The following is a 17,152-nucleotide window of genomic DNA, read 5'->3' as shown; positions in this document are numbered from 1 at the left end:
ACAATTTTCCTCTTCAAATCATGGAAAAAATGAAACCAATCAATAATAAAACTGCATTGTTCAGTAAAATATAACCGAAAGCTTTATTAAGCCAATATAACATGTAACCATTATTTGCTTTTCTTTTTAAAAAAAAATATACCCAACTTTTTTATACATCTTTACAATATACTCAGGATAATTCAATAAAGACTGTTATGGAGAAGTTAGATCGAATCCAAAATGTATTACATCAAAAACAACATTCAAACTCCGGGTATAGTCGATTGATTCTTTCTGCATGCAAATATCGATCTTCACTATATAGTTGTTTGATGTAAGATGAGTTGATATGCTATATAATTTAAAATCCACAGAATGATAGCAACATTATTATGTTCTGCTTTTTTAAATTGTATCCCATTTCTTGTTAGCTGTTTATGCCGTCATGACGGAAAGAGATGTATCATTAATGAATGGTGTTTGACTAGCAAATGTTTGCGTCGGGCGGATATGACCTTGTGGTTTATTAATCATGCTGAGCAGAAAAGCAAAACAAATAGCATCTATAAAAATGGAAAGCCTAGTTCCCCAGTGCGAGCAAGATTTCCCCTTTCCGCAGTGATAATTAGAAGACAACGTGGCGCGTTCTGCTCGAGTTAGAATTAAGGTCCCGATTATATTGTTTAAATCGGATGAAAGTGAATTAAAATGAAAAACTATCTACTTTCGAATATCTGTATTCATAACAATAATTTGATTTTTTTACTTGGCTGTCACTACTTATCGAGGCTCGAAGGCCACTCGAGGATAAGGGTAAAGTAATCGTTAATGGTGTAAATTGGGTAGAATTCGATTATTTATTAAGTTTTATAGAACTTGTTTACATTGGATTTGAAGGCTACCATGTTATATGCAATGCCACCTTTTGCTTGTGCGAAATCAGATGCATAGTTTGCATATGGCGTAGATGAATGTGATTTGTACGCGTATATTTTCTATTAAATCAATAGATGTGACTACGACAGATAATATTAATTCGGGGAAGGATACAGACATGAATAATGTCAAGTAAGGGTGATTCCATACTTTCCAAAAGCTTAAAAATATGTCGTCATCCAATATCGCGCTGTGTAAGACATGACACTCTCAAATATGTAGTAATAATTAAAATATATTAAGAGAGCAAATAACAGATGAACCTTAAGAGAAAGAAAACAATATTTAAATATATACATGGATTATTGTAAAAGAGTTATTGTATATTGACTGTAAAGATTAGTGCGTAAATGATAGATTCTATGTAACCTATAAATCAAACCCCTATAGCTACTACAACTCTGGCGTAGAATGGATCAGTCACCGATCAAATGATCCTATTAAATCGCAGTTTTGATCATCGTTTTAATATAGCTCTCATATATGATAAACCATCATAGAGTGCTGTTTCATTCAATGACTTAGCCAGCAAACTTTAGTTACGCTATAATAATAATTTGCCAATTTCCTTCTTTTCTCTGATGAGAAGAATAGCAAGAATAACCTTTTTTGAAACTCCGCGGAATAAAGATTTTGAAAAGCCGTTTTTGACTTATTCGGTCGACCGCCTGGATTAATTTTAAGGTATAACAATAAAGGAATGCGCTTTAACAAGTGTTCGTTTATATCACAGATAGATGTAAATATAATGAAAGAGAAACATGTATATCATATATATATATACATATATATATATATGTATAGAGAGAGAGAGAGAGTGAAAGAAAAGAGAGAGAGCGATGGTGAGAGGAAGAGAAAGAATAAAAATAGATAGACAGCAAGATCGATAGACATAAGCAAGTTGAAATATATGAATAGATATATAGAAAGTTCAATATGAAAGTTCAATATGATAAATGTGTAGATAGATAAATACAATAGAAAATTTACTGAGAGAAACAAATAACTAGATATATTATAGACTGGAATATAGAAAAATATAGAAAAAGATAGAATAAATGCATAAATAGATAGATGCATATGTTGAAAATTACATAGGTAAATAGATAGATAGATAGATATTACAAGTTGAAATTGATATGTAGATTGTTCCTAAATAGATAGATCAAAGACTGGGGTATATATATATATATATATATATATATATATATATATATATATATATATATATATATAGAGAGAGAGAGAGAGAGAGAGAAGGATAGAATAAATAGAAAGATAGATTAATTGGTAGAAAAATAAATTGATAGATAGAATAGGCTGAAAAATATAGAGAGGTAGCACAACATATATATATATATCTATATCTATCTATCTATCTATCTATATATATATATATATATATATATATATATATATATATATATATATATATATACTAGCGGGGGTACCCGGCGTTGCCCGAGTGTTTGTTTCCGGGACGGGGGGGAGTTTTAAAAAATGTTATGGTAGGTAAGTAGGAAGGATCAAACCCGGAGTCATGAGTAAAAGTAGGAAAATAAAGTGTGAAAAAAAAACAAAAAAAAACATCTGCAACGTTAACAGTTCGGCCACCAAGAAAAGTCCATTACAGTTGTTTAGGAAAAAAAAAACGACTCCGGTAGGTCGGCGCGAACGTGAAAATATTATGTGAATTGTCAAGCACGCTAACCACTACGCCACAGAGCACTGCAGCTTAGTTTAGTGATTTTAAATAACTTCACATGAAAGAACTACGAAGCCAAACCGGTGTTCTCTTCTCAACTGTTCCTTGTGAACGATCCCCAAACGGTGTTAAGTGGTGGCAGGGGGAGGAGGAATTTATTAGAGAGAAAATATTTTACCACTTCCATTGATCTTAACCGATTTTGGCCGTGACTTCTTAGCAGAAAAAGTATAGAAATCTAAGATTATCGAGGAATTTGAGAAATAATAAGCCTATAACACACCTCAGATATTGTTCTGCCGTTTGTGCATATTATATTTGCATGAAATATCTTGATTTTTAATCCTATTAAGGTCAAAATCCTACGGGAAAAAATGAGTTCATTTTGTTTATATAGAAGATAGAAGAAGAAGATAGATAGAAGAAGATAGAATAGAAGATAGAATAGAAGAAAAGATATAGAAGATAGAAGAATAGAAGAAGAAGAAGAAGAAGAAGAAGAAGAAGAAGAATATAGATAGAAAGAATAGAAGAGAAAGATAATAGAAAGGAGTCGGTCAAAAAACTTTGCAATAAATCCGTTATTACAAAATGTTGCTTTTGGTTAAAGAATTATTAACAAAACCTTCGCAATGAAAAGACTCGAAAACGTATCTTAGATGCAGTTCTTTTTATGAAATTATATATATATATATATATATATATATATATATATATATATATTAGAAGGAGAAGAAAAGAGAGATCGATAGGTAGATCGAAAGAATATGAAAATGGATGACTAGAATCTTCGCCAAAAGAGTTGCAATCTATTTAGGTAGTATTTCCGTAGGAATGCTCTTCCCAACTTTAGTTCGATTCGATGCAATTGAATTATGAGGATGGTCACTTAATCGTGATTTAGCTTCTCTGTCCGCAATCGGTGACCATGTATCTAACACGATATGCAATCCTCTAGCAACGTTTCTCCAAGCATACTTGTCTGCGCCTTTTCATGACAAGATTCATGAAACCACTTTAAAACCTCAATTTATTTCAAACGTTCGCCATTAGTTGTCACACTTCGCGAATACTTTCTTCTCATAAGATTTTCGAATTTGAATGAAAGTTTATTATAAGCCAATTAATGGACCTACGGCATAATCAAATATACCATCTACAAACTCCCTAATAAACGCCTTTTCAAAAGAAATTCTACCTTTAGGTAGAATTTCTTTTAGCATGTTGATCTGCATAAGCGAAATCCCCTAATCCACTCCTTTTTCCAAAAACTATCATTAATACTCGCCTTATTCACGCTGACACACCGGTTTCCGCTAAATCACCGAAGTTAAGCGACGTTAAGTCTGATCAGAACTAAATGGGTGACCATTTTGGAATACCAGATGCTGTATGTGCTCTTCGCTATCTTAGAATTCTTTTCAGTCGTCCCGGAATAATGCAGTGTCGATTCAGGATATTTGTGGTTGGAATTGCGCAACACATGCTTGAAAGAAAAATGTTCAGCGATCCATATAGAGTGTATCCATTGTCTCTCACGACAAAATGGAGGCGATGAATAAGTAACGCAATTACCCAACATCTTTACAACACCGAGTAACATGTTCTAAAATTGAAAAAGATTGGTCTATCATTCCAAGAGTGAAAACCGTACGCATAGTATGCAAACGTTTTAAAAATTATATGTATATATATATATATATATATATATATATATATATATATATATATATATATATATATATATGTATGTATATATACATAGTAAGTTATAACAATATATATGGCAATTAAGCCATATATATTGTTATAGCTTACTACGTAGCTCTACCTATGCAGTGAGCACTGCCATATCTATCTTACTACCTAGCTCTTCCTATGTATTGAGCACTGTTGAAGTAAATATTTAAAGTCTACGCATAAATTATACTTTCGTATATTAATTTATGTGATTAAATGAAGTAGTCATATATATATATATATATATATATATATATATATATATATATATATGATTAAAACACTACCGTGTTTGAATATATAGTTAATTGTTAGTTTTACGCATTTAAAACTGCTTTAAAGCTTCAGCGTTTACTCATGTTGTGACCAAATTTCAAAAAATGTTTACACTTCATAGGTAACCTCTTAGCTATATCTAAAAAAAATCAATTTTCGTTCAGTAAAACAAAAGTTTAAATAAAATTACTGTGTCCAAAAATTCTCGGAATCTGTAAGTAACGAGAGGGTTGTTTTATTTTTTATTGGCTTACCATAGCAACCAAATTTGTTAGGCTACCTCGAAATGGCTGGGAACGGCGAAGATGATGATGTAAAAGGATATTTAAAAAATGTCGCAAATAATTCACCGCTGTCTTGATCTGTCGCTCAGTTGTACTGTCGGTAATAATTTACATGGGCACAAGTAAAGCGGAGAGAGAAAAATTTATTTCAAAGCTAAGCCTGAAAAATCATGGATTATATAGAAAAAGGCGAGCATGAACAGAAATATGGTTAAAAAGTTTACATGAAAAAGTAAAAGGACCAATTGTTAAAACTGGAAAAGAAACAAAAACAGGATATTCTAAGAAAAAAATATAATAAATTTATAACTTAAAATATTGCAGCATTAATTAAGAATTCATATTATAATGTTAAATTGAATTCTTAAAAAATTCTTAATATTATACTATATGTTCCTTTCACTTTTTATGAATCGTATTTTCACGACATTTAATTATATGATGTATTGTGTTTTTATGCTAACACACGCACACACACATACACACACACATATATATATATATCAAGTACGTATATGTATATATATATAGATAGATATATATACGAACGAAAATATGTATAGATATGTATGTATACATATATAATATGTGTGTATATATATGTATATGCGTGTGACGGTATGTGTATTTGCGTATTCATATATATATACATATATATATACATATATATATATATATACATAGCTAGTAGAAATAGTAATATAGCTAGTAGAAATAATATAAAATAAATAAAAATAAAGAAATATAAATAATAAATGCATAATAATTAACAAATAATATTATAATGTTATATAAAGTAAATAATTATTGTTACATAACGATTTGTTTGTATAAATTTGTAGTGTTTTTATGTGCGAAGTAGATAAAATCCCCCCTCTCTCTCTCTCTCTCCATCTCTCTCTCCCTCTAAATACAAAACTCGACAGTATAGCTAAAATTACACTGAATTCAAATATTGCGCTCCTCGTGGGAACTTTATTTTAAAGGTTTTTTTGGTTCTAACGAATTATATAACATCTACATTTGCACTATATATGACAAAAATAAAGATCATTTTTTTTTAATTATGTAAAATAAATAAATATAGTATAAATAGAAAATTAAGGAAATGAAGGCTAGGAATAGAAAACGTGTGTTAAAATTAATTCACTTACAACGCCTGGTTTGCATATGCTATTTATTAATGAAAACCCAGACTGACCTTCATCATCATAGGCGTGCATCAATTCGTGGCCAACGATTGTACCAAGACTTCCAAAATTCATTGCCCTAAAAAAAAGTAAGACATTTCCGGAAAAGCCAATATTTTGTATTGTTTCAATGGAATATACAAAGAATTTTACATCACATTACCAACCAACACTTCCTTCATAACATCGATCTTAAAAAAAAAAAAAAAAAAAAAATACATTCATTCCGCTTCATAAATGCACAATGTATTTTAAATTCTGACGTAAAATAAAAGAACATACATTGTTTTCCACGACATAGACACGCCACGTATTTTTAAATATCGACTTCTGTTTTACTTTAAATTAGTTATCTTGAGGAAGAATTGATATAAACACTAAACAATGATTAAATATAAATAAGGTTCGGCTGTCCTATATATACTATATATATATAGTAAGTAAATTATAAAAATACATATGGCAATTAAGCTACACAGAATATTCTGTGTACAATACTATGTGTTGCTTAATTGCCATATATATTTTTTATAACTTACTACCTAACTTTACCTATGTATTGAACACTGTTGAAGTAAATACTAAAAGTTTACGCATAAAATAATACTTTCGAATATTAATTTATGTGATTAAATGAAGTAGTCATATATATACATATATATATATATACATACATATATATATATATATATATATATATATATATATATATATATATATATATATATGAGGAAGATCAAAGACTCGGTCGAAAATTATGTGCTTTTGAAGGAAACATTCTCACCAGGCTCAACGTTGCTTAACTTCGGTGATCTGACGGGAACTAGTATGTCAACGTTGAGCCTGGTAAGTACCAAATGGGTGAGCATTTGGGTATTTGAGGCGCCGTATGTGCCCTCCGTTTATCTTTCCATTTGTTTCCAGTCGTCTTGTACATACACTTCACTTGCCACTGATATTTAACAATGTCGACTCAGGAGAGGTGTGGTTGAAGATTGCGCACCTCCCGCAAAAAAAAAAAAAAAACTTCACGCGCAGGCACCCCTTCGTGGCTATCCATAGTCTGTTTAAGACTGATGGAGCCCTATATATATATATATATATATATATATATATATATATATATATATATATATATATAGTACAAACCGGAAACATTCTACGCTTATATAGTAAAAAAGGTTAAAAAGTTACTATTGATAAAACTACAAACACACACACACATACACACACACGCGCGCACGCACACACACATAGAATAATACTTGCTTTAACACTTGAAGCTTTAATCACTTTCATTTAATAAATGTCTATACATTCACTACCAGGATTTCCTACGTGGCTCGGTTGTTAAATACGCTAATATATATGATAATTTATACAGATTTCGTATTTATTATTTTAAAGTCAATAGTTTATTGAGAATTATATTGTACCCAATATGTAGTAGTATATTTCAAAAGTAATAATAATATATATAGATAATAATATATATAGATATATAACTTAAGTGCCATAAGCTAGAATCGAAACAACAACATGTAGTTTGCAAGCCTTATTCATTATGCATATAAGAACTTAAAAAATAACGTTGTTAAACATACAAATGTATATTAGCGCATGCGTAGAAATGACATGTTTAGTAGTTGTCTGATGCCCGACAAGCTAAAATTCTTTACGATTTTGATCCCTTGGCAACTATTTTCCACGGCTAAAAACTAAATGGAATTTGTTCCAGAGATTCAAGTCCCGATATATATATATATATATATATATATATATATATATATATATATATATATATATAGTTTCTATTTTGTAGACCAAAAATTTACAGAAAAGTTTGTAAAGACTGTTCATCATACAGACAGATAAGGTCACTTACATAATACATATATACACACATATACATACATATATATATATATATATATATATATATATATATATATGTAAATGTATTGGTCCGTTATTATTTATATATATATATATAGAGAGAGAGAGAGAGAGAGACAGACAGACAGATAGACAGACAGACAGACAGACAGAGAGATTATGATTTTTGATGGATTATTGTTTTCAGTCTAGTAAATATGGAGCTTGCTTCATCTTTTTTTAGGATGATTCCGTCCTTAAACCGAACATTGATATAAATATAATTGTGAGTTTCATGCTGAACAGAGGTGGGAAAAATGGAATCGTTCAAGCCTAATCAGATGCATTGCTTCAACATTAACGCCAACGTAAAAGGATATGAATTACCCTTCAGCTATGATTACAATAGCAACTGCTTTCATTATTCATTGCAAATAAGCTGTTCACAAATCTTGTGTTTCCGTATTCGATAATCCATGGAAAGGTGTAGATTGTGTAAGACGCAAAAACCGAACAAAGCATCTATTCAATTTGACCACCTTCATTTTGTCGAGTTTTTGTATTTTTTCATTTTAAACCTTATTCGTCTTTCTCTTTTACAATTTAAAAGAGACACCGATTTTCGTATTTTCATTTATTCTCTTTTTTATTTTTCTTTCGTTTTTTTCGTTTTTCGATGTTTTTTGTTCGAACATATCTTGAATCGACGATAATGTGGCTGGTATTCGGTTTCATACCAGTAAATTTGTCTTGGTTTATAGATTTCAAAAGAATCTGCCAAAATAGCTGCAAGTGGACATTGCACAAGATCGGCTTTAATTAACGATAATTCAAGTAGAATATATCTGGAGGATACACAGATAAAACAAGTATCATCTGGTTTCCGTTTTCTTCGAAAGTTTTAATTTTCAAAAATAAAATAACAAAACACCCAAGTTTGTCATATATTCATTAAGAAATCGTTTTGAAGAAAATTTTAATAGAAGTAGTGTCATAGTTAGAGGTGGGAACCGTGCATTTTGTAGTTCGTTTTGAAGTCCTACTTCAATTTTAATCTAATATTCTAATAATGGAGTATTTCATCACTGTGATTTCTCCACAATAACTTAAGCGAGATTTATCCTGACGATATTAATGCAGGTGTAACTTCTAAACGAAAATACAAGCACTTCCAAGCACTTCAATGTAGAGTCTACCTATTCACTCTAGATTCTAGCAGTTCTCTTCTAATAGCCTTCTATCTGACACCGCTTAGCTTTGAATTTCCTCATTTTCCCCTGTTTCCCCAAGAGTGGCAATATCTCTGTAAATAAGAAATATATATTCAAATTATATATATATATATATATATATATACATCCTTCTAGAAGTATCACCTCTCTAGAAGTAATCCACAGCTTCCAGTACCTTGATTCGACCATTACAGTAAACACCTAGAAAGACGTATTTGGAAAGCTACTTCTACCCTTTCCCAACTCACAAGATGTATTTGGGACAACTCTAAAACATGCATTATTTTCACCCTTCTTTATGGCAGCGAATATTGGCCTACCTATGTTAAGCACGAACAAAGACTGAATGTCCTCCACTTACAGTGTCTAGGGCGGATCCTTTGGATTAGCTGGAATGACAAGGTCACACAAAAACGTTATCCTCTCTCGCTTCAATCTGCCAACTATGTATACATTCCTGAAACAATATCGACTCCGCTGGCTGGGAACACGTCACCAGAATAAAAATGGCAGATTGCCAAAAGACATACTCTTCAGCAACCTAACTTTATGCAACATAAAAATAGGCGGACTCTAGTTGCGCTACAAGGAGATCTGTAAGCATTATCTCAAAACGCTAAAATTGACACGCAAAACTGGAAAGAATTTACCCAAAACCGCGACATATGACGCTCCACGATCAGGTTCAAACGAGCATAGGGAAAGAGAGAGAGAGAGAGAGAGAGAGAGAGAGAGAGAGAGAGAGCTAATTGTTTGTATTGTATGTATTAGTGACAATAACAACCAAGATTAGGAAGTCAGTCCGACAATCTCAATCAAGAGAGAAAGAGCTTATAAACAACTATGAAAACAAGGAAGGAGGCAAGATATACGACGATATGAGCCTACCTTTAACCATGACAGATGTATTAATCAGTCATCAAAGAAGCTGTAGACCAACCTAGTACGCAATTGGATATGCTTTTTTCCGACAACTGCCAACACTATATATATATATATATATATATATATATATATATATATATATATATATATATATATATATATACTAGCAAAAGTACCCGTCGTTGACTGGATTCAAAAACAGCCTACAGAAAATGGACTCGGATTTATGAATATATGATAGGTTATGAAAAGGAAGGATTTTAAAGAGATAGCTTCGAATTTGGGGTATCAAAACCAAAGCAAAATATGATGAAAGTAAAAATAAAATAGATTAACCCCATAATTTATTATACCATACTTGTTCACACTGAAACATTTATCACAATATTCCGTGGATCTATATAAAAAAACATTGTTAAACTTTGTGACATATTTCCATTCTATGGAGGTCAGGTGCGAACAAACACCCCATAATTTTATTATACCATATTTCTTCAAACTGAAACATAATTATCAAAGTATACTTACGTAGATAGATATGAAAAGTATTTATTAAAGTGTGTGCCTATTTCCATTCTATGGAGGCCAGGCGCGAACGCACACCCCACAATTTTATTATACCATCCCTGTTTAAGTTAAAACATACTTATCAAAGTATTATTATGTACATCTATATCAAACACACTTGTAAACGTTTTTTTTATTTTTTATTTTTTTATTTCCATACTTTCTGAACAAGGCGCGAACGCAGACCCCACAATTTTAATGAACCACCGTTCTGCCAGATCAAACGTACCCATTCCTGTATCTCGATACATATTCTATCATTATATGTAATCAGTTTTTTAAAATAGTCTACCATATAGGAGCCTATTTGTGATCACACACACACACATTCAGCTTTATATTATATATATATATATATATATATATATATATATATATATTATGAAAATAATATTCCAACATAATTATAATAAAATAGTAAAAATGAAATGTTATTTATATGTCCATCAGCATTTCGTCTTTATTTAAAGACTTTTGTCGGAGAACATCTGAAAGTAAAAACGAAACGTTGACGAATAGCTCAATAATTTCAGTTATTCCTTTTTTAATCTTTTATATTTTTTCTATGTCCCTTTCAAATATTGTTATCTTTAATAAATGTTAAATTTATTTACTAAACAGCATAATTATATCAATCCAGAAGAAATATTTTGCTAATGACTTTCTTATAAGGAGATTAGCTTACATCGAAATCCATGGATTAAAAAATACTTTAAATGTACTCTTTGTTCAAACAATATTTTCCTTGTTTTGAAAATTATATTTTGTAAAAGGAATTAAATATAAAACTTGCAATTTTTAATTTGCTTTGTCTAATATATTTACCAATTGTAGTTTGCTGTGATTGTCTTATATAAAAATATTATCCATCCCCCCCAAAATATTTTTAGGACTTGAAACAACAAGATTAATCTGTAGTCTAATTCTTTTCGTAATTTGGATGTACATATATATATATATATATATATATATATATATATATATATATATATATATATATATATATATATATATATATATATATATATATAATTGTTAAGCTGGATTAAATCCGGCGATCCGAAAATAGAATAGACGTTTCCCCCGATTTATGCGGGTTTTTTCAATGACCATCCCTCTTGAAAAAGCCCGCATAAATCGGACACAGCGTTGAGTATTCATGTCCTTCCACCTCCATTCTATTTTCATATATATATATATATATATATATATATATATATATATATATATATATATATAGTACGGTAGGTAGGTTGGTAGTGTGTAGTCTATTTACTTACAGGCTTGTTGTTAAGAATGTTTGTATTGAGCATTGACCGAGATTCTCTCAAACAAACAAAAAAAAAACAAATAGAACTTTACTTGACATTCCTTTTCCCTAATTTGAGTGTTGGCTTACTTTGTTTTGAAGTGTGTTAAGTAACCGAAATGACCTTACATAAGGACGTGCTCGATTGAAATTCAATATTGTGTTCGATTTTGATGCTCTCTTCTTTAATTTATTCTATTTTATCTATTTGCGATGGACACTATCATCGTAACGTGCAGATTAATTTATCCTTACTATTTAATTTTTACAGTTTTGCAATTTTGGGACGTCTTTCAAATTTAAAATTCCAAGATTCTCATTCAAACATAATCAACACACGTCGTTTAAATTTCTTCTTGTAATATTTTCCACTCGATCATTGGCGAGCATCCGTTTCATTTAAGCGTCCATTGCCGATAAGCTAGTAATATTTTGAATTAATGTTCTATGGTTATTACACACACATAATAATTATTATTAGTTCATACTTACAGTGTTTCATGATTTCGCAATAATCAGTGTAGGAAGAGAAATTTTCTATAGGTCGATACATCCGAATTCTGCCAGGAAGCTACCCATGACTCCATTTGCTTAGCTGTTATCTTTGGGCCACTGACAATTGTCCCGAGAATTAAGAGAACTTAACAATCTATAAACGTCAAATTCAAATTCGGTCGCGTACAGTGACCAGTCGAGAAGGGTCCAACGAGCAAATCGTGAACGCTGCATAAACCCTTATACATCCCAGAGAGCGCTCAATTTTTTATACTTCTTAAAGAGGCTTCAATAATTATAAATAGCAGTTGTTTTTTACATACAGACACTAATATTCCATTTTCTTGCGGTCATCAGTGTAGTCAGTGGCAATTCGTAATAGTCGAACTATCTGAATCCAGCCACGAAGTCACTTTGATTCTATTTGCCAAGCTGTTACATGTAGGACACTAAAAATTACCACAAGAATTAAGGAAATTTAACAACATATAAATACCTTATTCGAGCGTAGACAGTAAACTGTCGAGAGAAATCGTGAACGACGCGTAAGTTCAGGGATTTGTTATAACATATTCAATATATTAACAGACTTTATCATAACAAAAATACGTTCCGATATATATAATAGAAAACAATATTAGTTTTACTTACATTGGTGAGTGAATGTCAAAAAATGGATTCCGTATAACACCGGCGGGAATGGCTGAAAGATAGAAAAAAGTAATTATGATTTATATATTAGTGAAAATGTTTTTTCTTGTTATGTGTCTCTATATAGTCGTTAACAGGTGTCATTAGCAATAATATGAAATTTGGTTGTACATATTTTTGCCAAGTAGTCACAATCTTAAATTATATATTTATGTGCATGTATATTTTACCTTGGTTTTCTTCGTGCATCTGTCACAATTTATCCAAGGAAAACATCGAAGAGTAGCGACGAGCACAAACATCCATGTCTCACTCCAACTGTTGGTCGGAACCAGTTTCTAATGTCCTCATTCAGGTAAACGGTGACGTAGATGAGGTTAGCGTTGAGGGTGTAGTAGTTCATGCTCGCCCAGATGCCGTATGCCACACTCTGTCGGATGCTTTCTGAATGTTTACGAATACATGAAAGAGATCTTCTTTGTGTTGAAGGTATCTCTTGCATAAAATCCTGAGCTTGAAGATCTACTCGCATGCTGTGTCCTGCCCTGAATCCTGCCTGCTCCTCAGCGCCTGTATCGCCTCAACGGCAACTGCCACTGGGCAGCGAAGGTCGGTTGATGTGATGTATAATATATACTTATGTATATGCATATTTCTTACAGTTTGCATTATTATTACTATTATTATTATTATTATTATTATTATTATTATGATGATGATGATTAACAACAATAAACGTTTTAAGACTATAAATAAGAAATTTATATATAAATATACTAATAAATAAATGAACATTAAAATAACAAATGAAATAGTAATAAATATTAGAGGTGCTCTAGAAAAACAGGTTTTAGTCAAGCGAGAGAAAACAAACTACCACTATTAAACAAATTTTGAACCCCCTCTCTCCCTCTTCTCGCTTTTTTCTCTTCCTTTCCTTATCCTTCATTTCCTTTGCCCCCTCTTCTCTTATCGTCGTCTTCCCTTTTCCCTCTCTTCTTTTCTTTCTTACGTCTCATACCTCCCCCCTTCTTCCCTTTCACCAACCATTTATGAGTTCAAGAAATGATCAATAGATCCATGTAAATCTTTAACTTTTTCGCGGAAAGACGTATAATGCTAAGAGAAAGGGATAATATAACAAAGTAAAAAAGAAAAAAAAAAGAATTATAATACACTAGCCCATATTGGTTTTAGACCTACAGCGAACAGCAGACACACGCAACAAACATTGTTGAAGATAACATCTACATTCCGCTTGGGTCCCAAAATTTTAACTCCCTAACCTCCAACCCTATCACTCCATCCGCTAACCTCATCATAAAAAATGAATAAATAAATAAATAATTTAAATAATAAATAAATCCACACCTAATCAACCTTGTTCTCTCGCACAGCTGAACTCCACCCGATCCTTTATTACTGAACACTTTCTTTTGCTGAAAGTTTATTTTCGTTTTTTATTAAGAATTCCGCTTTTTAATATAAGCGTTGTTACCTGAAGAGGTTTCTAGTTTCTAAGACCGAAACATGCTCATGACTTTGTGACAACACATATAAAGACAAATATATATATATAGTAAGTTATAAAATATATATGGCAATTAAGCTACACAGAATATTCCACGAAATATTCCGTGTAGTGTAATTGCAATATATATTTTATAACTTACTACCTACCTCTACCAACGTATTGAGCAGTGTTGAAGTAAATACTTAAAGCTTACGCATAAATTTATACTTTCGTATATTAATTTATATGATTAAATGAAGTAGTCATATATATATATACAGGGTGTAACGAAACATTGTCGCTCTAGAAAAGACGTGATTCCCTTTCTGTTTGATGAAAACCGGTTTTCTTGTTTTGTTGCAGACCATTTACTAGTTAGCCACTTCTGTACAAATCCCAAGAGCGATAGGGCCTTCTATCAGATCTGAAAGTGACACAATGTTCAACGAGCAAGATTGGAGATACACCGCTGTACAGCTCATGCTTTCTTCCGATCCAAGTTATGACAACGGAAGTACTGCAAGCAGATTTAAAATGCAAATTCGGACGGTTCAACGCTTGAGGGTTACAGCTCAACGAAGTTTCCGGCCATAGTGTTGGTTCTCGGTGTGGCTTCAAGTGAAGAACACATAATGCCAACTCACGTCTTCTAAGTTTGCTTGAAAGTCAACACCAAAGATGGATGTGCTAAAGAGTGTGGTGATCCCCTGGTGCAACCACGTGGCCGCTGGCAAACTGAGGTGTGGCAGCAGGATTCAACACCGGTCCACATGTCCCAATAGACCCAGGTTTGGCTTCAGATGGAGTACTACGACTTTGTACTTTTCTCTCACTGGCCTCTTTCTTCCCCGACCTGAACCCGCTGAACCACTTCGTTTGTTCATATGTCAAAAACATCGCCATCGTGACTTCCCACAACACCAAAAATTAGCAAAATATTCACCATCGGCCAAATATTCACTGAGTACACTCTGGCGCTTGTGGAAAAAGCATGCTACCAGTACCGAACCCGTATCGAATCGGTTATTTCTACTACATAATCAAGTTACCTGAATTGATTTTTTCAATAAAGGTTTTAAAATAATGGTGTAGTCTTGTTTTCTTTAAGGCGACACATTTCTCGTTCCACCATACATATATGTATATATATATATATATATATATATATATATATATATATATATATATATAAGGTTAGTGCATGCTCAATACCGTTTTCTCACATATATTATTTTATATATGATTTTTAATTAATTTATTAATATATATATATATATATATATATATATATATATAATCCTGTCATATATCATTTTGAAGCGCGTTTTTCCTTCTATCGAATCGTTCTTTTCCTTACCATTCTTAATCTCGTCAGTCACTTTTTGTAGGCTTTTCGACAGCATGGACAAAATTCAAATCGGCAAGACTTCCCTGTTCCTGTTTCAGCGTGTGATATCAATGATGCGTTTCGCAGAGGAACCACTAACGAGCGTGTGGCTCAACGGTGGTTTAAGACATTTTGCAATGGTGATGAGATCCTCGAATATGAACACGGTCGCGGCTATATTGATAACGAACATTTGAAAGCTTTAATTAAATCCGATACTCGCAAAACCACACGAAAAGTTGCCGTAGAACTTAAGATCGACTACTCAACAGTCGTTCGCTATTTAAAGCAAATAGGGAAATTTTAAAAAGTTGGATAAATTAGCGCCGTGTGAATCGAACGATAATAAAAAATGTCGTTTTGAGGTGTCTTTTACGCTCCTTCTGCACAACAAAAACGACCCATTTGTCAAGCAGGTTGTAACGTGTGATAAGAAGTGTATCCTCTACGATAAACAATGGCGTTTGGCACAGTGGTTGGATGCCGAAGAAGCTCCACAATATATGTCTAAATTTATCGTTTCGCAATGGATAAAGATGTAAATCAATACACTGATCAGTTCTACTAGACTTCTAGGGGTGGAACATTCAATTCTCAGTGCGGGAGATATTAATACACAAATTACGAATTACGTCGAAATTATAACGAGTCATTCCTGATGGAATAAGTGCACATTCGGTGAAACATTATGAAAATAAGAACGAAGATGCGAAGAGTATTATAATTAGCATTTTATCCGTTGCGCAATATGATCGAACCAGGGATGGTGAAAAAAAAAACAATTATGTACTTGAGTGCTGCGTGTTGAATAATAACAAAATGTGACTGTCTTTAATGTTTCACAAGAGAAAACTTAAAGATTTATGTTTTGTGTTGTCTATGTGAAAGCTGTTGTGAAACTTACTAATTGTGTTAACCATGGAATCGTACCATGCGTTGACGGCAAACATTCCATCGTCATCGGCACTGCAAAAGAAGAAAAAAGAATTACTATCTAATGCGATCCGCCATTTTGCAATGGTATAGAAGCACACCGATACGAATCTGCTATATAAAACGAGAACAAAACTCATTGTGTTATAAATAACAATAACAACTGATGAGACACGAGACCAAAATGAAAAT

At 31.9% G+C, this 17,152-nt stretch overlaps 1 protein-coding gene across 1 annotated transcript in view; it reads right to left on the bottom strand.

The window, feature by feature from the left end:
* The window catches only part of LOC145296663 (membrane metallo-endopeptidase-like 1), a 336,498-nt gene that overhangs the window by 68,717 nt on the left and 250,629 nt on the right, over window positions 1-17,152 (bottom strand). Inside the window, exons 15-17 of the mRNA XM_080142602.1 lie at window positions 16,932-16,993; window positions 13,128-13,179; window positions 6,125-6,192 (exon numbers count right to left, since the gene is read on the bottom strand). Coding sequence (XP_079998728.1) covers window positions 6,125-6,192; window positions 13,128-13,179; window positions 16,932-16,993 — 182 coding nt within the window. The remainder of the gene's footprint in view (window positions 1-6,124; window positions 6,193-13,127; window positions 13,180-16,931; window positions 16,994-17,152) is intronic.

This window comes from Euprymna scolopes, chromosome 17, assembly GCF_053919585.1.
Source record: "Euprymna scolopes isolate OS-2025 chromosome 17, ASM5391958v1, whole genome shotgun sequence".
NCBI classification, from domain to species: Eukaryota; Metazoa; Mollusca; class Cephalopoda; order Sepiida; family Sepiolidae; genus Euprymna; species Euprymna scolopes.
The sequence above is the reverse complement of the archived record's forward strand: the minus strand, read 5'-3'. Positions and strand labels throughout refer to the sequence as shown.